Below are 27,523 nucleotides of genomic sequence, written 5' to 3'. Positions count from 1 at the left end.
ATAAAACTGGTTTGGTTAGAACCTACGGATTCATCACTAAGTTTAAAATAAAATTAACAAAATTTCAGCTCAATAAGCCAAGACAGAATATGTCACAGACACATTTTATGAAAAATCCTTTCATTAGGATTTTTTCTCCTGAGAAGCTGAGAAGCCTCAGAGGAAAAGAAAAACAATAATTATCTGCTGCTGTGAAATCCAACAGGTGGATCTTTGATTGGTCCATGTTGGTTGTTTCTAATTAATGGCCAATCACAGTCAGCTGGCTCGGACTTCCTGAGAGTCACGAGCTTTTGTTATCATTGCATTCTTTTCCTTTCAAGCCTTCTGATGAAATCCTTTCTTCTATTCTTTTAGCATAGTTTTAATATAATATATATCATAAAATAATAAATCAGCCTTCTGAAACATAGAGTCAAGATTCTTGTCTCTTCCCTTGTCCTGAGACCCCTGTGAACACCACCACAAGAACAGACTTCTATGAAACTGGAAGTTCTTCTATTGTAAATCATCAAGTTACACTTGGCTGTAATGGCTCCTTGAAATTCCCACACTGAATTCCCTCTGAGGCTGCATCATAAAACTCAATGAGAAAGGTTTTCATGGTGCCCCAGTGCAGTGGCAGCACCATGGCTGATGGGTTCAAGTGCAATTATGAAAACATGAGAGAGTGGAAAAGGAGGCTCGTTCATACCCTTGCTCCCATGAACCTGTCTTTGAGCACAATCCAAGAAAGCAAGAAGACAAAAGCTTTGTTACAACAGAACAGGGCAGAGACGTCTGTGGCTGTGAGCTTCTTTAAAGCCAGTAAATACAGGTAGTTAGTCAAAGTCCACAGAATAGAAAAGGGAGCAGTCCTTTTAAGAAAGAGTTTCAGCGTCAGACCGTCTTCACCAAAAATCCGACTGCATTCCCTATGGAAAGAAAAGAGTTTCAGTCTCAGCCAGGGTTTTCCTCAGCATTCACTGCAGCACAACAAACATTCATTAGGCTTTTATCCTGCTTTTCCTAACTACCCCACACGCCCAGGAGAATCCATTATTGAATTCACACAGGGAAAACAAGGCACAATCTTCTTAAAGCAGCAATTTTGGAAGAAGAAAAGATGCAACTTACCTGGAATAATCACACTCTGTGCAACAATAATCCAGGGACTCACACACAGAAATGAAGGTTATCTATAATGTTCTGACAGCTCCCAGACTCTGCCTTCAAGGCCATGAGCACAGGGATTAGAATCACCATTTTTTTCTCTGCAGCTTGCCAATTTTCTTCCTTTTTTTGCATTGCTCCAAGCCCTGTTTTCATTCTTGCTGAAATATATTTTTATGTATGGCCAAGGAAGCTTTAGGAATTGCCTAAAGATACTCAAAAAGACTGCCAGACACAGCGTGGTGGGGAAGGGAGCCACCAGGCAGTGGGAGTGAGCCAGGCAAACAGGAGTGTGAGAGAAGGAAGGGAAAGGGAGGGGAAGGTATTTAACAGCTTCATTTTATTGTACAGTGAAAAGCTGTGTTTTCTAGGAGACATCTCCTTGAGAATTAAACTGCAAACAAAACCCCCAGATTCCCAAACACTGTGTCCCACACAGCTCCAGTGAGCTGTTTGCTTCTTGGGATTTCAGGAATCTCAAAGTGGGAAGGATGTATTTTAGCAATTCCACTGTCTGCACTCTTGGTTGAAGGCATTCCTGAAGATATTCCCAGTGTGCTTCACTTCTTGGCATGGCAGGCACCCTGGCACTGCTTAAAACACTTGTGGGAAGTCCCACAAGTGACCCCAAAAAGCAGTGGGGTGAACCAAGGCACCCTCAACCTGCAGCACATCCTTCCAAGGAAAGGGACGTGGAGGGAATAATCCAAATGCCCTCAGGCTCCAGAGTGCTCTGTGTCTGGGAGATTGATAAAGCACTCATTATGCAGAACTAATTAGCAACTTCAAAGATTGAGCTGCAATGTGATGGCAGAAATGTTTGTTATTTGGGGGTGGTGGGGGTGGTCTGATAACTATCCTGATTTGCAAGACAAAATTGTTTTCAGGGCCCCTTAACCATTTTTACTAATTCTTGGGAATTTTGCTGTTAAAGACATTGCAGCATTTTTCCTCTTAAGATTGGAAACTATCACTCTCATTTTGAGGAAATCAGAATAATAACATCTATGTAATAACTGAGATCAGCTACATCTTAAATGGCTTTATCATTCAGCTTAATAACCACTCATTTCTTGATGGCACTAAGGTGTACAAAGCAATCATTTCTGGTAAAAATAAATTCCATTCTCAAACTCTGTGTACTCAGGCTGGTGGAACTGCTAATTATCTCCTTCACTCTAGTTGACCTCAACACTCTCAGGAGTCCCGTTCACCAAAGATCAGGATTAAAATGTTTAAAATACAAAAAAGAACAGCTACTGGTGTGCATCATTTATCTGAGATGCAAAGCAAACACTCAGTGAAGCAAATAAATGAATGCCTAACTTTGCAGGCTTTTGTAAGTCTGATTTCAACAGGAGTTAGAGGTGACAAGTTTCCCTGTGGGAGAAGAGACTCACTGGCAGCACGTCAGTGTTCCTTGGCATGCAGATATAGCAGTTTACCTTTATAAGATATATATAAAATCAATATAATATATATAATCAATATATATATAATCTATAAAATACATAATATAATATACATTATATAGTAGCACATTATATTAAAATATAACATATTATTATACTATATATTATTGTAATATATTATAATTATTATATTGCTTTATATACATTTTATATATAATTATTATTATATATAATTATAAATAATTATATATATAATTATACATAATATAATGTTACTATATAATATACATTATATAGTAACACATTAAATTAAAATATAACATATTATTATTATATCTATTATAGTAATATATTATAATTATTATATTGCTTTATATATTTTATATATATAATTATTTTATACATAATTATCTATATAATTTAATATTTTATATATATAATTATATATAAAGTTATATGGGCTGTTTAAGCAGGTGGAAGGGCCTCCATCACACACAGCAGTGACCAGACCAAACAGGGGCTGGAGGTTCCTCAACTCTCAGTGAAGAAAATGCAGCAAAGTCTCTGACAGGGTCAGGCTGAGTGAGGCAGAAACTTGATGAACTCACCCCTGTGCCTAGGAGAGCTCCATGAATAATGCTCAGTCAGTGAGGAGGTTTGGAGAATGCTTTATTTTGCTTTATTTTCCCAGTCAGATTGCCTGAGGCTTTCTGAGGGCTGGTGGCTCAGTGGTTAACTCAGCCTCTTTGACATGCAACTAAAATTAAACTTGCAGGAGTTTTCAGACATGGCAGTGATTAAAACCTTGGGCTCAGGAGCAGGGGCTCCCTGGAACCCTCCCCACACAAATAATGCTGCAGGCTGCTGCCTTAGAGGCACAGACACATCCAGGGACAGCTGACCCTGAAACTATGACACAAACTATTTCCAAATGCACAGGAAGTCTATTTAAAACCTGCCCTCTAACACAAATAACTCTTTTTACTTGCAGGTAGTGCTCAGCTCTGGGCAGTGTGCCATGCTCTCAGGAATTACAGCCCCTCAGGGCAGTCGTGCAGCTTTGCCTCTGGCACCCCCTAAACAGCCCTGTGCCCTCTCAGTTATTCTGATGCCAGCCCTGCACAGGAATGGGTTTGTTCCCTCCTCTGGAGTGAAATCCAGCAGCTGGTTTTAAGCAGCTCACAGAAAAAACAGCAAGCAGGCAGAGACCTGGGGCACAGGAACACAGGGAATGAATGCAGTGACATCACCTGGATTAGCACTTGGCAAGGCCACAGTGACATGAGGGCAGCAGATAACACAGCAGCACCTCCTGGGAGCGCAAATTCAGTGTTCCTGCCTAAATGATGGCATCTGCAGCAATAAAATACCTCCCTGCTCCACTGTAGGGGTGTCCTGGACTGCCAAGCAAATCGTATTCTATTTGCCATCTGGATGGCAGTGGTCTTCTGTTCAGTGGGCAGTTTTCCTTATCTTTTGCACAATCACTCCTCTCTCAGGGGAGACATCTGCTGATAACAGCTATTGAATGTCACTGCATGGCTGATAAGAGCTACAGCATCCCACTGGGAGATGTGAGCCCAGAGGGAGGAGCCAAGCATTCCTACCTGGATATAATCTGGAGATCCTGGAACACCAGCACAGCTTCTCCACTGGATTCCCAGAGGAACAACAGCTGCCTCTTCTCCCACTGGATCTTCAGAGGAAGAATACATCCCTCTCTACAGGATCCCTGCTCCAGCAGAACCACCCCTGACACTGCAGGAGGGCTGAGCCACAATTCCAATGGGACTGCTGCCAACACCCTGACCCACAGGGTGTCAGGTTGGGTTCTCACTCTGTCAGTGCTGTTTTAGTTTACTGCATTGTTTATTTTATCTTTTGATTTTCTTCCCTAACAAAGAACTGTTATTCCTGCTCCCATATTTTCTGTCTGAGAGCTCCCCTTAATTTAAAATTTATAACAATTTGGAGGGAGGGGGTTTACATTTTCCATTTCAGGGGAGGCTCCTGCCTTCCTTAGCAGACTCCTGTCTTTCCAAACCAAGACAAGGGGGCAGGCACCAAACTGAGTGTGGCTGAGCTCCCTGATGAGTTGTGTCCCCAGCACTGGCTGAGTTGGAGCTGGCAGAGAGGGCCTGACCAGCTCTGTTTGCTGGAGAGCTGCAGCAAAGGGAAAGGGGCTCCTGCAGAGCCTGGCTCAGGAATGCTGTGTCCCACAGGAAGGGTCCATGGGAAGGCCAGCTCTGTGTTGATGGTATTCCTGATGTTCCCCTCTGCAGAGCAGCTCTGGTTTGCTGTTCCACAGGTGCCTGAGGGAGCTGCACTGAGCTGCCGCTGCAGCAGAGGGACAGGACTGTGGGTGACAAACCTGCAGTGACAGTTTCATACACAAATACCCACCCATGGCTCAGTCTGCACTTCAGGTGATGCTCACTTCTCCTTATCCAAGAAATCCAACTCTTCCCATGTGTTTTGTTCAGATTAAACCTGCACCTAGCAATGCTTCCCCTGGCCAGTGCCCCAGGCTGGGAAGAGCTGCAGCTCCAATCTCAGCTCTCACACCGTGGGTGGATCCTGGCAGGAAGCTGCTCAGTGTCACAGTGCTTGTCCTTGAGAAGCCAAGGTGCCAGATGGGGAGGCAAAATGTACTGGCATTGAAAATAATGAGACAGAATATCCATCCTGAACTAAGTAAAGTGTCTAAGAGAGGTAAAGGGTCTGTAGAGCTAAAGCTGAAAGAGAGGCCGCGTTCCAGAGACAGCGAGGAGACAGAGAAAGAAAAACAGAAAAACCACGAGGTCAATCTGCCCCCGACCTAAGAATTCCTCCGATAAAGAAGAATTAGTGCTAAGTGTCATGCAAGATGAATATGTATGAACTTATTGTGAAACTGTATGCATATGCATTTAGAAGGGAGATAAAAGGAGGTCTGAAATCTTCAGGGGTACGCATGCCCTTTTGGAGAGTCTTGCGTCCGGCGCGCGTCGTAATAAAGCATACCGGGCTTTACAACTTTTACAAGTTGTGAGGTTTCTTCTTTTCTCCGCAAAACATTTTGGCGAGCCAGGCAGGAGTTCTCTGTCCCCGCGGGGCAGGGGGGATAGACGGACCTCCATGGCGCGCCCCAGGATTTTTTCCTGGTGGGGCTCCGCTTGTCTCAACTTGCCACCTGCGAGGACAGACAACGACCCGCTGGCCTGCGGAGGAGAATACGGTATGTATGGGGCCCCGGGGGGGGAGGAAGGAGAGAAAGAGAGTAAACCACCCAGAGACGTCTGGGTTCATGGGTTCAGCTGATAGAGCAGCTGTATTAGAGATGGGGTTCAGCTGATAGAGCAGCTGTATTAGAAACGGGGTTCAGCTGATAGAGCAGCTGTATTAGAGACGGGGTTCAGCTGATAGAGCAGCTGTATTAGAAACGGGGTTCAGCTGATAGAGCAGCTGTATTAGAGGCCGGGTTCATCGTTCTGATGGAGCAGACCGCTAGCGGCTTTGGGGTAAGCCGGGTGAACCCGTGTATGTGTGTATTGAGGATTCATAGTTCTGATGGAGCAGAACTGGTGAGCCCGTGTGTTTTGTTTGTGTGTGTGTGATGTCCGGACACTGTGTTGCTGTATGGTTAATGTGTGTGGCCAGTGCACTGTGTTTGTGATCGTGCAGGTGATATGTGTATGGTGTATAAAAGAGAGTAAATCTACAGTGCCCTACAGTGCGGGGATGGGTCAGTACTCCCCGTGTTTGAAGCAGCCGAGTGAGGCCAGAGGCGCCGGCTGCAGCAGGCTGCGGGGGCAAGGAGAGAAGTGCCCGCGGAGAAGCGAGTGGAGGAATGTCAGTGATGGTATTTATCGTGTTTGAATGTAGTGATTTGTGTAGATTTGGTACATTTTAACCGTGAGTATGAGCTCAGAGAGTTCCTTTGCCTTGGATGTTTGGACTTGATCTCTAGACTGTGTGCTGTTATTTTGATTGTGTCCAGGAAAATTGATTTGAGTAAATGCCGAATTATGGTGTGCTGTGTTGTGTTGAGAAAAGTGAGCACTTTGAGAAATAAGCCCTTTCCCAGTGATTTTGTGTGGTGATTTTTTTCCGCTGCATTGTGGTAATTTGATTCTCAGATTGTATAGTGGTGTTTGTGGAGATTTTAAGATTTTGTTGCAACAAGAGTAGCATTTTACATAGGAGAACTATAGTACGGTGATTTATGTTTAACTTCGATAAAGCGAGTTAAAGGAATTCCAAGAATTCTCCCCCTCATAGGAATTCAAGCCATGGCTCTAGTGAATTTGAGATAAGGGGGAGGGGGGGGAGTGAGTGCGTGTGTCTGTGTCTGCAGGTATATCAGAGTTTTGGCTGTGACTAGCACAGCCCTTTTGCAAAGCAGCAAAACAAGTGTAAGTAGACACAGTGCCTTAATTAGATTGTGCAAGAAGAGAACTAGAAAAGACTGATATTTTGTAAAACAGAGTTTATATAGAAGAGGTGAATGAGATGAATTAGTTAATGAGACTTATGAGATTTATGAGACTTCAGTTGGTACTGCAGTAAGTCTTTACTGGAAACAATCTGCTGTAGGGATTTAAAGTTCTCTGTAACAAACAGAATAGCCTCCCTTTGTGAGCAATTTCGGGGAGCCTTTGGTACATCAAGAGGCTAGCAGGCTGTGTGAGGTGACAGTGGCTGCGCCCTGGGCACAGGGACAGCTCTGGCTGCCCTGTCTCCCCAGGGAACACGGGAATGGCCTGTGGGCAAAAGCTGGATGTGCAGGTATTATTGCAGTGCGGTGTTTATGAGAAACACTGGTATTGCTGTTTTGCTGTTCCAATAAGTGTCAGGGTACACGGCCCGAGTGTAAATTAAAGGTTTCTGGTCAAGCAGATTCAGAACCTAAGGTCTTAGAGCTTGTGTGTGGGAATTACATCTGATACCTGCCACCTGGAGCTGTGTGTATAAGAGGAAAACTGAGAAACTACTGTGAAGGTCTGTAAAAAGGTTTGAATGGAAGCGGGATAGGGCAAGGAGAAATAAATAATAAGAACTGACCAGAGCAAACAGGTTCCTAAATTAGCCCCTTTTGGGAGGGGCTCATTGGGAGGAGGTTGCCAGTAAGAGCAGCTCAGAAAATAAAAAGATTTATAGTGCTTCATTGCTGTTAGTACTGTTTTATAATAGGAAGATAAATGGGATAGTTTTTGTATGCTGAAATGTCTTTTGTTTTAAGAAATCACCCAGAATGACAAAGAGACTGTGAGATCAGACTGCTCTCTGGTCTTGGCCCCTGAAAAGGAAAACAAGGCAAAGAGAAAGCAAATCAAACATGTTGTTCAGCATGCAGCATAAGATAGCAACGTATGAAATCAGGCAAGGGTTATCACGCTGAAATGCGAAGCAATCACAGTTCGCAAAATGAGTACATATGATTTGTAAAGGCTTCCTCCCAAGGTAAGGGAAGAGGGGTAAAGGTAACCTTCCCAAAAGGGAAGAATTTTTGTCAGCACAAGAGTCATGTGTTCAGTTTTAAATAAAGCTTTAGTACCTGTGGAGAATGTTTATGTTGTAGTGTGAGGAATGAACAACTGGCCAGTCTGAAAAGGCATAGTTTTGCAAACCTTTAAAGTAACATGTGTACTATGTGTACCTAAAAGCTTTTGTACAATTCGCTCAATTTGCTAAACATTCTCAAATGAGAAAAGTTACTCTGGAGGCAAATAATATAAAGATGTTAGGCTTAATATTAACAGACACTGAAATTAAGAAAGACATTAGTAAGGAGATATTAGAATAAGTAAATAAGTGTTTTCAAGAGTATGGGCCTCTGCTGCACCAGGGAGAGTGAAAGATGCTCCCCCATGGGATGCTCCCCCATCAAGCTTAATGAAAGAACACAACCAGTGAGAACTGAGTAGTACCCTCAAAAGGAAGGTAAGGAAAGAATCAGTCCAATAACTGGTAGTACTGGATTAAGGGCTGTCAATAAGATAACACAGAATTTGTACCCTGTGGTAGCAAATCCATAGACCTTACTAACTTGTTTAACACCTGAGCTAACCTGGTTCACTGTTTTAGGTCTAAGAGATGCCTTCTTTTGCCTCCCTATCCATGAAGCCAGCCAGAACATTTTTGCATTCAAACACAAGCTCACACAGTCCATGTGCCTGAAGGCTTCAAAATTCTCCACTCCGATTGGAGAACAGCTTGCAAGGACCCAGAGTCCCAGGAAGCTCCACAAGAGGAAAGGAGGCTGTTGCAGTACATAGATGGTCTTCTAGTAGCCACTCGGACGAGGGAAGCAAGAGAAGCCTGGACGGTAAGCCTTTTGAATTTCCTAGGACTCCAAGGACGCAGAGTCTCAAAGAAAAAGGCACAGGTAGTGAAACAGAAGGTAATCTACCTGGAGTAAGAAGTGAGTGCTGAGCAGCAGACTTTAAGGCAGGGAAGCCCTATGCCAAACCCTGAACCCCAGACAACGAAAGAACTCCAAACCTTCTTAGGCATGGCAGTGTAGTGCCAGCTGTGGGTTCATAATTGTGGACTGTTCTCCAGACCCTCTATGCTCTTATTGCCAATGGGAACTGAGATCTCCAGTGGACAAGAGACACCACACGGGCCTTTCGCCAGCTAGAGAGTCCCCTCATGTCGGCTCCAGCTTTGAAACTTCCAGATGTAAGTAAAGCATTCTTTCTATTTTTCCATGCAAGGAATTGCTCTGGGAATATTGGCTCAGGACTTGGGTCCATACCGGAGGGCAGTTGCTTACCTCTCTAAGCAACTAGATGCAACAGCCAAAGGATAGCCAGGTTGCCTCAGAGCTGTAGCAGCAGTTGTGCTGAACATTCAAGAGGCACACAAGTTTATCCTGGGACAAAAATGACTGTGCTAGTGTCCCACACAGTGTCTGCAGTACTGGAAGTAAAGGGTGGCCACTGGCTTTTCACCAGAGAGGTTTCTGAAATACCAGGCCATCATGGTAGAGCAAGATGATGGAGAGATAGTGGTGACTAATATTGTCAACCCAGCTTCTTTTCTCAGTGGAATCAAGGAGAAGCAGTACACCATGATTGCCTAGAGACCACTGAAGCTACCTACTCCAGCCGCCCAGACTTAAAGGACACTCCTCCGGACGATGCAGAGACCTGGTTCACTGACAAGAAAGCGACATTGCAAAGTTCACAGTGACTACCTGCAGAGAGGGAGCCATCTGGAAGGAGAGGGGACTGCTGACCTCACAGGAAAAGAAGAGACAGTCCAGCTGCTGGAAGCAGTTCGGCTACCTGAAAAAGCATATTAAGGCACACCAGACAGTGAGCTTAAAATTGGAGGAAAGAAATGAGCTGGCGGATGGAGAGGCAAAGAAAGCAGCAAAGGGTGAGGTACAGATTTTCCTCGAAGGTAAGCCATAATACAATAATACTAATCAAAAGAGACGTACAACTGCAAGGGGTGGGCTACCATTGAAAGAGAGCTAGTAATCCCCTCCCATTTTCGTGGTTACTAGTGAAGGAAGGGCACTAGAAAACACACTAGGGCCTAATTACTTAAAGCCTTTTATAGAGTGTGGCTCCTTTCTCAAAATGACCGAGGCTGCGAGTGATACAGAGTGCACTGGAATGAAGTGTTGACTTTGAAGTAGTAATTCCCACAGGCTTTCTAGAACACACATCTGATTGAAAGGACTGTTGTATCATTGTCAGGAATCTATATGCCACTATCACTCAGGTGAGCTGATAATGTGATCCTTGCCTCCAGACTAACCTCAAAATACCCCCGGGCCAAAACTTGGTCAGACTGGGAGAGGCCATGGGCCTGTATAGCAGTGGCAAATCAACTTTTCAGAACTCCCAAGGAAAGGGGGGTATCAGTATTTACTGGTATTAATAGATACATTTTCAGGGTGGCCAGAAACATTCCCCACCAGAACTGTCAAAGCTCAAGAGGTGACCAGATCATTTTTACAAGAGATAATACCACGCTTCAGAGTTCCAGCCACAATATCCTCAGATAAAGAATCACCTTTCATTTCCAAAATAGTGCAACAGATTAGTAGCCATCTGGGCATAGATTAAGAACTTCACACCCCATACTGCCCCCAATCAAGCGGCCAGGGGGAGAGAATGAATCATTTGATTAAGCAGCAAATCGTAAGACTGGGGCAAGAAGCTCTTCCACTAGCACTATTGCAAATTCAAACTAAACCTTTTGAGCTAAAGGAATGCTGAATCCTTTTGGAATGCCTTATAGAAGACAATAGAATACAAGGGGAATGTCCAGAATGTCCACTTACATGGTGGCATTAAGCAAACAGCTCAGAGTAATTGAGAAACTTGTGGCTGGAACTCGGAGCAGGGAGTTGGATAGCCTGGGGTTGATGTATATGTTAAGTCTCTTACAGAGAAGACTTCGGAACCACAGTGGGAGAGACCACTGCAAGTACCTCTCACCACCTTCACTGCAATCAAAATCAAGGAGCAGAATGCTGGATCCATCACTCTCGGGTGAAGAAGGCCCAGAAGCCCCTTCAGGAGTGACACCAGGAGACAATGAACTGAGACTAAAACTTATTCGGGCAAAATGAGTATATTGCGGTCGGGAGTAGCTCATACTTTAGTGTACAGAATTGTTTTGTATGGAATTATAACTGAAGTTTTAGAACTAGAGAGTACCTCTACCCAAAGCAATGCTGAATGGCCTTGGTCCCTGGCATTTAATCAGTATACTGGATCCATAGGAAAACCTTTTGAGATAAAGAAGGTTTATATTAAACATATCTACTGTAGTAATCCACGAGAATCAAGTATGTGAGCAGTAAAAATAGCAAGAACAGGAGCTGTAAACACTTCAAGGAATCTGAAGAGAAGAAATCAAAGTAAAGTGCTTAGTCATCAATAGGATGGCTTATGAGAGACCAGATGTAATTAGTGTCTGAACCTCCCCTGGTGTATATGAGCACCAGGAAGTCTGTGATGACCTAAGTGAATCAGACTGTTGGTGTAATTTCACCCTGACACAGCCTGTAGAAGTGACCTGCCTTTGAGCTCAAGTTACTGTCAGATTTTCATTTGAATTCAAAGTGGACACTGCACTTTTTACCACAGCGGGGCCTTATAAGGTGATTTTCCTTACTTATAGCTATCCCTTTTCCTACTGAGATTTGGATCAGTGATTGTCCCAGTCTGAGGTGGTTGGATTCTGCTTAAAAGAGGTAGAGAGAGAGAGACCCCCTCAGAGCTCAGCAGCAGGCTGTAGGATTTTGAGCATCACTTTTGTGCTGAGTGTTTCAAATAGCAGAAACCTGATCCCAGTTTCTTCTGAGGCACTGCAATGAATTTAGGCTTTTCTCTCAAGATTTCCCCTCCATTATCTTCTGCCCTGAACACAGTCCACAGCTTGATCTTAGCTAAGGGCAAGGTGGGTGACCAGGAGAGACATTCCTGCTTGCCACACATCTGGGAAATCAGGTGCTTTGGAGGGAGAGAGAGAAGTTAAGATTCCCTGAAGTCTCTACATTTCAGAACAAACATCTGTCTCAAGTATGACCTAAACCTCTGTCAGATACACTTGTGAAGTGTGTCTGAATTTGTAGTAGGAGCCCAGCACATCCCTCTGGCAGGGAGGGATGATCATGGACAGAAAGCAGTTCCTGTTCCCCATAACAAACATCTAACTGGCATATTAGGGACAAGATTAGGAGTTTTAAATAGAATTGATTCAGAAATACTGATGAATAAACTGGCTGCTGCAGCAGGTAGCCTAACAAAATTGAAGCAGCCTTTATAGTAATCTCTACTGGCATTAGGAACTAGCCAGTGACAGATTTCAAAAGTACTGCCAAAGTAAAGAAGTATGAACAGGCCGGGGACCAAGACCACAAATTGATAGTAGAAGCACTTAGTATAGTTCAAGATAATGTGTCTTTAGCTTTCAGTTGTATACAAGCACAGTTATGGATACAAGCAACAGCAGCTCTGATCATATAGGAAAGGGGTGAAGGTAAATTTCCAGCTGAAATTCAGAAAATTGAATGGGATAATGCAATTGATTTTGAAAGGAAGTTTTAATCCTGGTGGATTATGGTGAATTTCACCTATGATCCTATTTCTAATGTGGCCACTGCCTTTGTGCTTACCATATGTAATGCCACTGTTTATGTTATCCATCCCATCATTGCCCTAAGATTAAACCATAAAGAAACAACACTCTATCCTTCAGAACATAGAGTGTGGGCACAAAAAGATGAATGAAAAGTGGCAGGTAGTAAACTTAGAATCCTGCATTACTAGAGAACAAATGAGATTCATTTGTGAAAGCAATACTGCTAATGCCCAAGATGTGTTTAGACACTGAACAGAGTATTTGTCACTTTGAAATTCATCCAGTCACTGACCAGAAAACTGTACTCGTATATACTGGAAAAAAGTGTATGTTTGAGAACTGCTTGTACTGCTGTACAAATTAATAGCAATGATGTTATTCTGTCTAGTAGAAACCATTCTAATCTCTGTATTTGTATTTGTAATTTTGTTAAGATTATTGGGTGTGATTTTTTGTATTTGGTACCAGTAACATCCCACCAGCTGATTACAGCCAATTACACAATGTATCACAGACTACCACCTACCCCTATCGGGGTGAACCTTACATTGGTAAAACAATTAATTAAGCACCAAGACCTATTAGAAGTCTTGAAAGAAATCCGAGAAAGTGGAAAGAAAACCTTAATTACTGTCCAACATGGTACAAAAGAAATAACCAGAGTTCTACAAAGAATAAAATACGGATAATCACTGGTGAGATGTGATCTTTGGGTGATCACCAACTGCAAATAGAATCTTTGATAAGTTGTGCCACCCTATTCTAGTTTTACTAATATTAGTTGGGATAAGCTTAAAATTATCTATTACATTGTTAATTTAGAACTGGAGAATGCTACAACGAATAGCTGTACTAACCTCTTTGTCAAATGTACATGGTAAAGCGCTAAAAGACACTTATTGTCGTGGAAATTTTCCTTAAGTAAAAGAATTTACTTATTTCCTAGGAAAGGGGGGAATGAGACAGAATATCCATCCTGAACTAGGTAAAGTGTCTAGGAGAAGTAAAGAGTCTGTGGAGCTAAAGCTGAAGGAGAGGCCGCGTTCCAGAGACAGCGAGGAGACAGAGAAAGAAAAACAGAAAAACCACGAGGTCAATCTGCCCCCGACCTAGGAATTCCTCCGATAAAGAAGAATTAGTGCTAAGTGTCATGCAAGATGAATATGTATGAACTTATTGTGAAACTGTATGCATATGCATTTGGAAGGGAGATAAAAGGAGGTCTGAAATCTTCAGGAGTACGCATGCCCTTTTGGGGAGTCTTGCGTCCGGCGCGCGTCGTAATAAAGCATACCGGGCTTTACAACTTTTACAAGTTGTGAGGTTTCTTCTTTTCTCCGCAAAACAATGTCACCCACCAATTCCACAGCACAACTGCATCAGGCTCCTAAGCTGAGTCTGTGCAGTGTCTTCTGCTGTGGTAAATAATGGCAGGGTTAAATTTCCTATCCCTGGGCTTCCTGAACTTCATATCACCTTATCCAGCACTAATGCAAGGAGCTTCAAGCTCTTTATGAGGCACACAGCTTTTATTTACAATACTGAGGGGATACCAAGAGCTGTCTTGTGCCTCAAGACAACCAAGACACTTCACCTAAATGCAGCAGCAAGTTCATAACCATGAGTTATTTTCTCACACCACAAGATTGAATCTCTAAGGTAAAGAAAGCCACAATTTGTAATCTGAAATATTATAATAGAATGCTAGAGTGGTTTGGGTTGGAAGAGACCTTAAAGCCCATCCAGTTCCAACCCTCTGCCATGGGCAGGGACAGTTTCCACTATCCCAGGTTTGTCCCAGGCCCATCCAGCCTGGCCTGGAATACTTCCAGGGATCCAGGGGGAGCCACAGCTTCTCTGGGCACCCTGTGCCAGGGCCTCACACCCTCACAGTCAAGAATTTATTTTCAATATTTAATTTAAACCTGCCCTCTCTCAGTCTGAAGCCATTCCCCTTCCACGTCCTTGTCAGAAATCCATCTCTCTTGCAGCTCCTTTAGGTACTGAGCAGCCTAAACTTTCCAGAAAGCCAATCTAAAGCTGAGGATTGAGACTCCTGTCGTTCCAAGTGGGATTTATTAAAGGAGCAGTGGCTCTCTGCAGCTTTGCCAGCCTGGGGCAGCATTCTGCAAGTCACTTCCAGGATCACTGATCTCTGCCAAGATGTCACAGATATTGTTTGTTCAGATCCACTGGGAATATCTGCTGGACAAAATGCCTGATTGTCTTTAAAGCTCCTGGAGAGTAACTACATCCTCCAGAAACATAAAGATAAATCACCTCTGGTCTGCAAGCAAAGCCTGGAACTGCTGCAAATGGGTTTATTGACAAGAATTAGCTACTGCACAGGAATAAAACAGGGAAATGAAGCAGCAAGAAATCTTACAAAATGTAATAAAAAGCCTTGTAACAGGAATATCAAGAATGCAAATCAAGAAAATACACAAACAATTAATGCAGATTTGAAAACACCCCTGTTCTGAGGCTGGTGAAATGACCTCTAAAGATCCTTTCCAAATTCAATCTGTCTACAAGTTAAACCTACAGATTTTCAATCCTTTAAGTCACCAAAAAATGGAGAGCTTATCCTGAGGAGATGCCCATCCCTTATCCAATTTGTAAGAATTTGGACAGTCAAGTTGTAACACAGGACAGACCAAGTTGTTCTCCCTGATGAAATCATTATTTACCAGCAGCTACTTCTTTGGGATGTGAGTTCCTGACATATCTGGAATAAAAATACTCTGGGAAGTTCCCATTACTCTAACACTATTCCTGAGTCCACACATTCACTGACCCACTGCAGAAATTCCTGTGGCATTTAAGACACTGTCCTCAACTTTAAAAGCTCAATTTATAACAGCTGGGGAAATATATATATAAATATAAAAATATATAAATATATAAATTATTTAAGCACAGGAATTTTTTTATGCATTGCTCCAAAATGCTGCTCTGATAGAGATATATTCAAGAACCAACTCCAAGGGATTTATCTGCAGGGATATTTCTCCTCACCTTCCTCCTCATCTGCTGTGCAATTGTTATTACTTCACCCTACATGCAGGAGCCAAGCTGACACTGCTCATGTTCTCACAAACACTCCAGCAGAAATCTGAATGAAGCTTCATTAACAGACAAAGCACCAGGGTTTGCAGAGAAGCACTTAATTAAGTGCAACTGTTCAATTTCAGTCACACTGATTTGACAGAAATGATAATTTAGGGCCAAATTACATTCCCAGATCCTGGCAAAAAGCAGCTGAGGGAAGAGTTTGGACCTGTGCACTGCAGCCAGACAGTCACAAATGGGATTCCCTGTGTGCTCAGGGACAGCAGGAGCCAGGGATGGGCCCCACACTGGGTAATTCCTGCTGGAACAGACAATTCTGCTGGATCAGGCAGGTTCATTTCCAAGCCAGCCTGCACTGGAAGAACAGAATTGGATCCTAGCCCAGAATGACCCCGTGAATCTCTTCCTTCCCTGGGCAAGGTGTGGTGTCTCTTGGTGAGTTTTGTCCTGTCCTTTAAAGCAGCTCCCATGCCACTGTCAGATCAGTGGAATAACAGAAGTGGAGGAGGAGCTGGGAAATCAATTGTCACAGAATGTGAGGCACCTCCAAGCCCTGCAGACAGATTAGATGTGGTTTTCCTCAGAACTGCCTAAGGTGAAGATAAGCAGCAGCACTGGTGGTTGGACTGGATGATTTCTTTGGGTTCCCCCTTAACACTGGATTTCTCTGACTTCTCAGGGGCTACTGAAAGGGGATTTATACATTTCCAGCAGGAGGAAAGGGTGTTGCAGACATCTTTTATGAAAAATCTTTTCCTTAGGATTTTTCCTCCTGAGAAGCTGGGAGGCCTCAGGAACAACATGTAAACACAGATTATCTGCTGCTGTGGAATGCAACAGGTGCATCTGTGACTGGGCCATGATGGATGTTTCTAATTAATGGCCAATCACAGTCAGCTGGCTCAGACTTTCTGTCCAAGCCACAAACCTTTGTTATCATTCTTTCCTATTCTATTCTTAGCCAGCCTTCTGATGAAATCCTTTCTTCTATTATTTTAGTATAGTTTTAATGTAATATATATCATAAAATAATAAATCAAGCCTTCAACGTGGAGTCAGATCCTCGTCTCTTCCCCTGTCCGAAAACCCCTGTGAACATGGTCACAAAATGGCAATTTCCATCCTGCTGTACTTGCTCAGCACAGAGAGCAAGCCATGGTCTTCCACATGGAAATCACCTCCTCAGCTCCAAGCATCTTTCTTCCCAGGCAGGAGCTGGTTTGGTTGCACCCAACACTGCTATTCTATCATAAATGGACCAGGATAGATTCACCTGATCCAGGCAAGAACACAAAATATAGAGATATTAGACAACATAACAGCAAGATTATAAGCAGATTATTGACCTTTTCAACTCATTAAAAAAGCCCTTTAACAATCAAGTTCCCGTTTATTCAGCACACATCACTCATCTGTCAGCCTCCTGTGAGCTATTTATGAATGAGGTTTTCTGCAGCATGACCTTTATTCTGACACCAGGGGTGGAACTGAGCACAGCAGTGATCTCAGCCCTCAGGAATTAGTGTTTTTAAAGGGATACTGCCACGATGAAGCCTACCTGAATTTTTTGATTGGAGACTGCTTTTCCTGTGCAGTTGCAAGGTGCCCGGAATAATAAATGGGAAAAATCATAATGTTCCAGTTTGTTGAGAACCAAGTCATGAAAAAGGGACAGTCAAAGGTCTCAAAAGTGATTTTGACAAACTGTGTGGTCCCAACCCAGGAGGAAGAGACGGACAAAATGATCAGGAATCTCCAGATTAGCTTGAGAAATGTGGATGTGCAGGACTGGCATCGTGTCTGTCCTTCAGCTTCTTGGCTGCTGCTCTCTGTGTGCGTTTGTGTTCCTTCTTCTCCTGAAAGAGAAAAAAAAAAAAGGAAGAATAGAAAAAGAGTTGTACATGTAATGAATGCATTTGAAATAATTCTTGGCAAAACCTCCCATTCTGGTGCAAGTCACAAATCATCCCTTGCCTTCTCCCTGTAACTCCTCTATGTCCCATAAATACTGAAATCCTGCACAGAAGTGTTTTAATAATATCAACTCTGTCACTTCAAGGAGGCAGAACCAAACACAAACACAACAGTGAGGGCTGAGGTAACAGCATTACAAATAAGCTGTTGTCACTATTTGCTTTATCAGCCCTTCATTCCCCCTGCCATCAAACCTCCAGAATAAAATGTTACAGAGGCAAATCACTGTGCATGTGTGCAACAGAAGAGCTCTCTGGGCCTGCAGGTCTGGAGACAGCACCAAGTTCTTATTCCTCAACACTTTAATTCCACAAGCACTTTTATTTACAAGCTGGGACGGGGAGGAAAGAAATAGTTTGGCTTTATGTACCCAAGCAGAAAAAGGCTTTTTGCAGTCAGGTTGGTGTACTTACATTTCTGAAGTTAACAAAGGAAACTGGACAAAAGTGAAGCTTGGCATGCCTAGAAACAAACCTCTGCACATCATCAAGGAGCAACAGGAGAGCTGGCATTTCCCATTTCAGCACGGTGGTTTTGGGTTTTTTTCAGTGGTTTTCAGGTCTATGTGCACATTTCCTAACACAAGTGGGGAGAATTTAATCTCACTGACTGGTGCCTTGCTCCAGGACAGATCTCCCAGAGATGCAGCCCATGATCCCTGCTTTGCTCTCCTAGATCCCAGCTGAAAACAAGGAGCACTAACCCTGCTGTCCTGGGAGCTCACAGGGCACACTGAGCTCCAGCCATTCACCCTGTCTGACCACATCACAGTCTGGGAGAAGAAACAGGAAAATCTTCTAAAAATCATGGCCTGAAGATGTTCTTAACTACTCCCATCAGTTATCAGCCACATTAATACATGATGTGATGTACAGAAGAAACAATATGGTTTTGAGAGAAGTTACAGATGCACTGAGTGAGAGCATACACCGTCCTATATCCAACTTTTATGTGACAGAGGAATTCTTTCAAAATCAGGTATAATTTCCTTTCATATTACTGGTTTTGCTACATTAGCCATAAAGAAATGTCAAACTGGGGTTCCCAGCTATTACTGTAAACCAACATTACACATAAAAAAAAGATTTATCATAGCAGGGAGTGCTATTCATTTGCTATTCTTGATTTGGAATCAAGAATTTTCCTAACTAGGATATGGAGCTTTTTGCAGCTGTAATTGTGTGATGTGTTTTTTTCCCTAAAAATAATCTATATTCAGTGGCTCCATTGTTTAGTGGTGAATCAAGAATTTAAATAAAATTACAGGTTTATTAAAAACATGCAGAGGATAATCAGCCATGGGTCTGAAAAGGCAAGCATCCTTTTAGCATTCTCCTTGGCTGCTGAGAGAAAGTAGATATTTTGATGGTACTAATAATGACTGACGTCTATTGAAAGGTAAATTACAGTTTATTTGCAAGTAAGAATGGCTTAAAAAGAATATATTATAGTAGCATCAACTTGCAGGTCTTCCTGCCAAGTAAAACTACCATGCAATTAGTCCTTTTTCAGCTACCACTTAAAATAATCACACAATGATAGAAGAATAAAGCACTTTGAGCCATGCTCTCTATTTTCCAATTACACAATAATGATGCAACTGGTGTCATTATGCATGACACCACCATCAGCATTTGATTTGGGTGTTACAGTCCCAGGTCTGAATGCCAGGGAAAGGCACAGAAACACACACTTGTTGCAAGACCTACCTTGGATTTAAAGACCTGTGTAAGTTTTAGCCTGAATAAATGCACAGTGGGGAGCTGCTGTAAGTTTTTAATCAGTGGGATTCATCCCTTGTGATGCAGTTAGCAAATAACTGTGTATTCAGGATGAACATGTTGTCTGGGGCCCCTTTATATTTAATGATAATGGAAAGGCATGGTGAGAGGGGAGCTGATTCCATCCTCATCTATCTACATCCATCTACATCTAAACTCACTGGAGGCACTTAACTCTAGGCCAGATATTTGCAATTAACTTAAGTGAAATTGTGATTGATTCCCCGTGACAGAGTAGCTTGACAGCTGCTTTCAAAATCCGTGGGATGTGCACACCTACTTCCTGGCCAAAGAACCAAAAGGACAAGATAAGAAATAGATTTCAAAATAATGACAGGGAGTGAGCCACAGGGTGAGCAGGCACACGGTTCCTATTAAAGAGGTTTAGGGATTTCCAAGTCATGGAGCAAGCCCTTGTGTTTAGACACCCAATGATAGTGAGGAGAAAACAAACTGATCAGCCAAAGTGTTTGAGAGACAGCATTTTACAACTGGCAAGGTAGCAGAAACCCTTGGGGTCTGCATTGGGATGGGATTGGAACAAACCAAGAGACTTATTCTGGGAAGAGCACAGGAACAAGCTAGAAAGCACAGGTAAGAATGCAGATCACACTGCAGGTGACACAGGGAGGTGGCACTGGCCATGACAAACTGTGCAAGGCTGTGAGCAGAAACAGCCCTGCATGGTCCCTTGGCCCACAGTGCAGTTCTTGCTGACAAGATGGTCACAGAAGAGCCTTTTGCTTGCAGTGTTCAGAGGAGTGAGATGAGGAAAATCAAAACCTACAGCTTTTCATCAGAACTCTTCTGGCTGTTTGGCAACTAGACCCTAGAAAGTCATATTCTCTGTATTTGTTTAGCTATTAGATCAGTCCTAGTTAAGACTTCTCTGATAAGGATGGGAAGATCAGGATCAAAAGGGAAATTATTAAATGAAAAGTAAGTGTTTAGAAGAGTATGACATCCAGACACTACTCAAGGGGCCTAGAGCTCTTTCTTGGAGAAGATGGATTCTGATTTTGGATGTACCTTAGTGCCACCGTGCACAGTTATTTCAGCCTGATATCTGGAAAAATGAGATTTGGTCTTCTGATTTCTTAGCTATGATCTTAACTGCAAGATGCTGCATCAGCTCCTGGCAGCAATGATCACCTCCAATACTCTTCTGAGGCTTTCCATCAAGAGAGTACTCCTGGAGCACGAGATCCCTCTGTTTTCCAACACAAGGAGGAAATGGGTGACTCCTGCTGCCATCAGAGATCCAGTGACAAGAGAAAGTTCAGCTCCCCCAGGTCCAGAGTGCAAGGGACATCTAACCTCTTCTTCCTCCCCTTTTTGCTCACAGTATCTAGACAGGCAGTCTTCCAAAGAACTCAGGCAATTAAATAATTTCCTTCCAAAAAGCTTGGACAGTTAAATTATTTCACTCATTTCAAGTCTCTCCTCCTCAACAGTGTGGTTTAGCAGACGCACAAGCCTGTGGCTGCACATTGTAACTGCTCCCATCCCACCCCTGCAGCTGCTGGATGAACACCATGGTGAACAGATCAGTGTTCACCACACCTACAGGTTCATTTGAGCTAAACTCCTGCAGTGAAGTGGGTGATGGAAGCCCTGAGGAGCAGCTGATGATGATCTGAGCTGTGATGGTCTTGCCTAGAAATCCTTCCACCTGCTGCTCCTTCTCTTCCTCTTCATCAGACCATCCGTGGCGTGAGCTGAGGTCACCACTGTCTTTGAGAAGGAACTCCTAAGGGTTCTGGCATGTGGCCAGGCTGAAGCTGAGGAGACACAACCACCCTGGAAACCTAACTGTGTGCTGGGGTTAACCAGCTCTGAGGATCTTCTGTGCCTCACGCTGTGCTGGGCATCTCATGCACGTCGTGTACCTGTGAATCCCAGCCTGCTCTTCCCATCCGTGCCACCTTCCTGCTGGAATTCAGGACATCCCTCTGGCTGCCCTGGATTACTCAAACCCCTGCCAAGGGGCTCAGAGACCTTGGCACAGAGCCCAAGACACCTGTGATTTTGATTATGACCCATGGAAAAAATTACCAACCTTCTATGAGGATCTGCAAGCCACAAAAGTCTAAGTAGAATAATAATTAGTTTGTCACGGGGTGAAAAATAGATTTTTGAGGTTTTTAGAATGGGGCTTCAGAAGGCAAGTTAGAGGAATCTGGGTGTGTCCAGCCTTTCTCCTTCTTCTTCTTGGCCTCCATCTTCTGCTGTGATGCTGGCAGTTTTGGACTGGTTTAGAGTAGAAGCTCACTGTCTAGTATAGGTGACAGGTATTGAGAAGTTATTGTAAATAATGTACACGTAGTTTTTAGTATAAAGACATAACACTGCCCTGAGGGCAGCCAGTGTGCCTCTGTCTGACCTGCTGAATGAACCTTGGCAGGCCAGAGAAAGAATTTTATAGATAAGAAACAATAAACAACCTTGAGAATGACACCAGAAGAGTTCTGACTCCTTCTTCAACAGCCAGGCTGGGAAAAGAGATTTTCTAACACATCTCGGGGTCACTCTGACCAGCAGAAGTCCCGAGACCTTCCCGCTCACCCCCGGGCTCGGGAAGGACCTGCACGGGGCAAACCAAACCTCAGCATGCTCGGGCCCTGCCCCACCTCTGCAGAGACAGAGGGAAGAGCCAGGAGTGTGGCTGTGGGTTCCTACCTGATCTGCTCTGCCTCTCGACTCTGCTGTGCCGACAGATTCCCGAGGGACTTCGATTCTGCAGCTCAAGAATGGGAGCAGCAGAATCTTCAGCAACAGATAGAGGGGAGAGCTGCCTAGTCATGCCTCTGTGTCTGCTGGGGCAGTTGCCTCCTGGCTTGCATTGGATGACAGATGATCGTGAGGCACCTGAGAAGAAAGAGTTTTGCATCAGTTTTGTCTGGGAAGTCCCCAGAGGAACGCGGGGCTTTCAAACAGGCTGGCAGTGAAATGCACACAAAAGGAAGCGCACGGCAGAAAATGCAGGTTTCAGCTCTGCTCAGGATAAAGCAAATAAGTGAGTAAATAAATACTTAACTCTCTCCCCCCTTATAGATAAAAAGGTGCTGCATGAAAACCAGTCTTCCCCCTGAGGAAATGAGAGCCCCATGCTGCAGTGTATTCTCAGCCCCACAGCTCCATCCACAGGGCCTGCACAGTTAAAGGAATTTGTACTCACGTGGGGCCCTCCCTGAGCACTGACACTGAATCAGGCCAGAGGAGAGCTCACCATTCCCCCTCAGCATGGGAAGGAGGGCTGGGGAACCACTGCTTCCCTCAGTGCTGGGAACCTCCCTACAGGAGAGCTTCCTCTGTCCATCCTCCAGAATGATCCTTGAGACTCTCGTATGGAATGAAGCCACGGTCACTCACTGCAGACTTTTGGATGAAGACTTCTGCTACAGGACTGAAGATGCCGATTTTAAGCATTTACAAACACCAAATCAGAATCTCCACATCTTCAGAGAAGTTGCTTTTTCTTCCTTTGCTATGTGCAGACAACTCCAAGATGAGACGTTTCACACAGAGGCTGGACAGAAGCTTGAGGTGGCAGAGAAGCCCCAGGTCCCAGAAACACCAGTGCTACCAGATGAGAAATCTTCCATTGATTAGGACATCATATTTAATAAGAGCTCAAAGGGCTGGATTAAGGATCAGGAATCAACAGCAAAGAGTGCAGTGCTGGAATCCATCAGTAACTGGTGATCAATTGTGCAAGGACTTCTAAATTTACTGAAGGTCTCTGTAAGAGGTCAACACATGAGCAGCACAAGAGAATCTTCTTCTCCAGCAGAAAGTCAGGATGACAGGCCATTCTGGCAGATATAAATGTGTGTTCATGGCCAGCTGAGATCACCCAGTGCTTGTTTTGCAGCTCCAACTGGTGACCATCTCACCTAAACTTGTGGAAGATACACACACCCAGAGCAGCCACTGACCTTGCTGTGACTTGGAAGGATTTAACATGATAATCCAACTACTTCATATTGAAAAGAATACAAAGATGGACACAAACCCCATGTGTAAGGTGCCACATGTGTAACAACTGTGGCAGAAATCCCAGAGTGGAACATTCTTTGTTCCAACATGAGCCATTCCAGTGCACTTTGAGCAAAACACATCAAACTCAGCTACTACTTGAAAGTCTATTCCAAAGCCAAGGCTGTATCCAAGACTCAAGAATTAAGACAGGACTCTTGCCACTGGGTTCATGGACTTAGAGGTGTGTTGGATTCACCAAGTCTAATAAAGACTGATGTATGAAATATGGAATTATACAGAAGAAAAAAATCATCTCTCAGCCTATTTAGAGCCTGCAATTTTTACCTACCAAGCAGAAAAGTGACTCAAGCAGGAGCTGACCTCCTCCAGATGATCTTTCTCAAGACACTCTTCCCTTTCTTCTCTGTCCATTATGAGGGAACCCTGACTCAAGGGGGGCACCCAAGTTTAGAATCCAACTGATGATAAAGTCCTACAAATCCAATCAATGCAGTAAACAACCCACAGCAGACCCACAAACTCACTTTGAAAAATTCAGACCTACATGGTGAGAAGCAAGCTAAGCAAAGCACTGTGTTGCCTCTCCTCAATTTTTGATGAGCATTACTTTCTCAAGAGCTTTCTAGAGCCTACCAGGATGTTTTCAGACCTTTAAAAAGCCCCTCACCTTCACAAAGTTACTTTTCAATGGAGAAAATAATGATCTAGCAGCCACAGAACTCTCTGCATCACTTTGTCCACTTATTTCAAACTCCAAGAGCAACCTCTCCCACTGGTCAAACAAGAATAGCATCACCTACTTTGTAAGATTTAGTAAACATCTTGCAAGTTACTCTTGTGAATTACACCTTCATTTGTTATTAGTCCCAGCCTCCATGAGGTTAAACCAATCACTACTTTGGGGGCAAAATGTTCAAAAAGGCATTTCTGATTTTTCAGGTCCACAACTTGAAGAGGTTTTATTTTCAGTAAGTGTTTGTCAGCTGCCTGTCCTTGGAGAAGAAGCCACTGAGTTGGCTGGCTCCACATCACTCCTCATTTTGATATTCATAATTTAAAGAGATTTCATTATGTTGAAAGACACGTGTTATGTCTCAATTCAGATTAATTTCAGAACAAGATTCACATTATACTCAGCAGAAGTCTAGCAGGTGACATGCAACCAAAATTTGATGGAAGCCTATTTTTCCTCACGTGCAAAAAGGGCTCTGAGTTATTTGTATCTGGTACAACAGAGAGGCATGAATCTTCTCCTGTGCATTGACAAACCCAGCAGGTGAGACCAAAACTGTAATTCAAGAGATTGCATTAAACTGAAAGCCACTGCTTGATTTACTGAATTCTTCTTCCCTTAGACCTGAAGCAATCAGACAGCGCAGCCATTTATCAATATTTCATTGTTACAGCCAGAGAGCCTGGGACACCCAATGCTGCTCAATCTGAACATATTTTCAGGATACCTGTTGATAAGAGAGGTGAAGAGATAAATGCTGGGCTCACTTTCCAAACGAGCAGGGATCTGCTATTTCCCTCCCAAAGGGGAAGGGGAGGGAAGGGAAGGGAAGGGAAGGGAAGGGAAGGGAAGGGAAGGGAAGGGAAGGGAAGGGAAGGGAAGGGAAGGGAAGGGAAGGGAAGGGAAGGGAAGGGAAGGGAAGGGAAGGGAAGGGAAGGGAAGGGAAGGGAAGGGAAGGGAAGGGAAGGGAAGGGAAGGGAAGGGAAGGGAAGGGAAGGGAAGGGAAGGGAAGGGAAGGGAAGGGAAGGGAAGGGAAGGGAAGGGAAGGGAAGGGAAGGGAAGGGAAGGGAAGGGAAGGAAGAGCTCATGGAACTCTGGTTCTCTGTTTCACGCCACAACTCCCAGCTGTGGAGCAGGGATCTAAGTCCCTCCAAACTTGAAGGGATCAAGAGCAGCGTTTTCCACTGAACTTCCATACAGGGAATAACAGAATCATAGGATGGTCTGGGTTGGAAAGGAGCTTAAGATCATCCAGTTCCAACCTCCCTGGATAGGGACATTTTCCACCTGACCAGGGTGCTCAAAGCTTCATCCAACCAGGCCCAGAACAACCACCCTGAGCAGAGCTGCCAACATGGGGTGGGACTCCTTACACGGTTTGTGGCTTCAGCAGGGATGAATCACAGGCTGAGAACAGAACTACATTTTGGGCATCATTTGCTATCTTAAGAGCGTGCTACTGGGAGAGATTGGGAAAAAACAAATAAGAAAAACCTTGCCAGACAGTCAGATCTTGCTGCTGGAAGTGTTCCTTGGAGGTTGTAACTGAGTGTCAAAGCAAGCCAATAGGACTGACCAAAGAGGAAAGGGAGAAATGGAAAATGCCTCACACTGTTGTATCCAATACATCTTAATGCATTAAGTCCACATGGATTATTTTTCATTATTGGATTAAAAAAAAAATCCATGCTCTTTCCCATTTTTTTACAATTACTTTAGCAATTGTAATTTTTTTTACAGTAACTTTTTTTACAATTACTCAGTTTCTTAATCTGTTTCAGCAAATCTATTTCCTCTCCCTTAAAATGCAGATGCTTTATAACTTAAGAAATAGGGCCATTTCTCTGCAGATGGAGACCAAAGAGAAACCAGCAAGGGGAACACTTGGCTTTCCACATGACTCTAACAAAGTCTGTCCCCATCTTGCATTAATCATTATATACACATCCCAGTGTACTTTGATTTAGCAAGGTGACTACCCTAAACCATGTGATTAATATCACTCAAGTCCAGCCTTTACATGTTCTTTAACACCATTTTGAGTCCCAGCTGTGGGAGGAGGTGGCTCCATCTGCTGCTGTTATTATGTCCACTCAAGCCAGGAAGAAGAAGCACATGCTGCTCCTCAGAAGCATTTTCACCACCACCTGTACACAATGCACAGCTCCCTGTCCCCTCTGAAAGATGCAAGCCATGACTTGTAACTTTCTGTTCATGTCCAGGTCTCCAGATGCAGCCCACACAGGGAGAAAATGTGTCCTTGCCTTGGCTAGAAAAATCCCTTTGCTATTTTCCAGAGGGCTTGGAGAGAAGGATTATACCCTGAGGCTCAAACCCAACTCTCTTCAAGTATTTGACACCTTTAGCATGTGACAGCAGCACCTGGAATAATAAAACCCAACTCATGCAATTGCATTTGGACAATGTTTCTGGTCTCACAGCTGCTACTAAAATCAGATCATGGGATATCCTGAGCTGGAAGGGACCTGCAAGGATCATGGAGTCCCAGTCCTGGCCTTGCACAGGGCAGCCACAGGAACCCACCACATGCCTGAGAGCATTGTTCCAATGCTCCTTGAGCTCCTTAGGCTTGGTGCTGTGACCACTTCTCAACCACGCTCTCCATGAAGATCCTTTTATAGCATCCAACCTGAGCCTCCCCTGACACAGCTTCGCGCTGTTCCCTCCGTCCTGCATCAAATGATTGCCAGTTAAATAATCACCACAACACAAAAATGCACTCTTGGAACTAAATTCCATGGCCAGATCATCTTAGGATTGATTGTGTCCTTTTCTTTTCTTTTTTATGCAACTGCCCTGATGGAAATTTAGAACCTCTCAAACAGGTAACTGAATTCCCTTCCAAAAGCCATCTGTGCATTCAGGACACTGCATTACTGACACAAAGTGCTGGCTCATTTAGAGACAGCAACATCTGGCTTGATGGGATGTGCCAAAACACATTCTCTTTATTTGATTACACAATGAAATCGATGGTTAAATAGGTGATGGAAATGAGCTGAACAATTTCTGTGTGTTATACTCCCAAAGCCCTGAAGAGCACTGCTCACCTCTGGCTACCACCACAGTCAGGAGAGAGAGCAGCTTTGCCAAAAGCCACTCAAGGCACCTACAATCTGCCTTTTACTCGTTCAGAATTAAAATAGTCTCATTTTACTGTGTCCTCAAAATCCCAGCCCCTGATTTCTCATTGTCTCCGTGCTGACAAAAGGATGCCTCCATTGCAGTGCCACATTGCTGGGCTTTGACAGATGGATGGAGGCAGGAGTGGGTCTGCTGTGGCGTGG

General features: G+C 43.8%; 1 protein-coding gene across 6 annotated transcripts in view; it reads right to left on the bottom strand.

The window, feature by feature from the left end:
- Window positions 1-27,523, bottom strand: part of SLC35F4 (solute carrier family 35 member F4) — a 128,512-nt gene that overhangs the window by 10,954 nt on the left and 90,035 nt on the right. For 2 of the 6 annotated variants that reach the window (XM_064715854.1, XM_064715857.1), the window contains exons 2-4: window positions 22,160-22,348; window positions 17,284-17,581; window positions 695-914 (exon numbers count right to left, since the gene is read on the bottom strand). In XM_064715854.1, the coding sequence (XP_064571924.1) occupies window positions 695-914; window positions 17,284-17,581; window positions 22,160-22,348 (707 nt within the window). Of the gene's footprint in view, window positions 1-694; window positions 915-1,116; window positions 2,563-17,283; window positions 17,582-22,159; window positions 22,349-22,658; window positions 22,792-27,523 lie in introns of those variants that run through there. The other 4 variants (XM_064715852.1, XM_064715853.1, XM_064715855.1 and 1 more) reach the window with 4 other exon arrangements.

The sequence above is a fragment of the Zonotrichia leucophrys genome, chromosome 5, assembly GCF_028769735.1.
Source record: "Zonotrichia leucophrys gambelii isolate GWCS_2022_RI chromosome 5, RI_Zleu_2.0, whole genome shotgun sequence".
NCBI classification, from domain to species: Eukaryota; Metazoa; Chordata; class Aves; order Passeriformes; family Passerellidae; genus Zonotrichia; species Zonotrichia leucophrys.
Note: the sequence above shows the minus strand (reverse complement) of the source record. Positions and strands in the feature narration are given on the sequence as shown.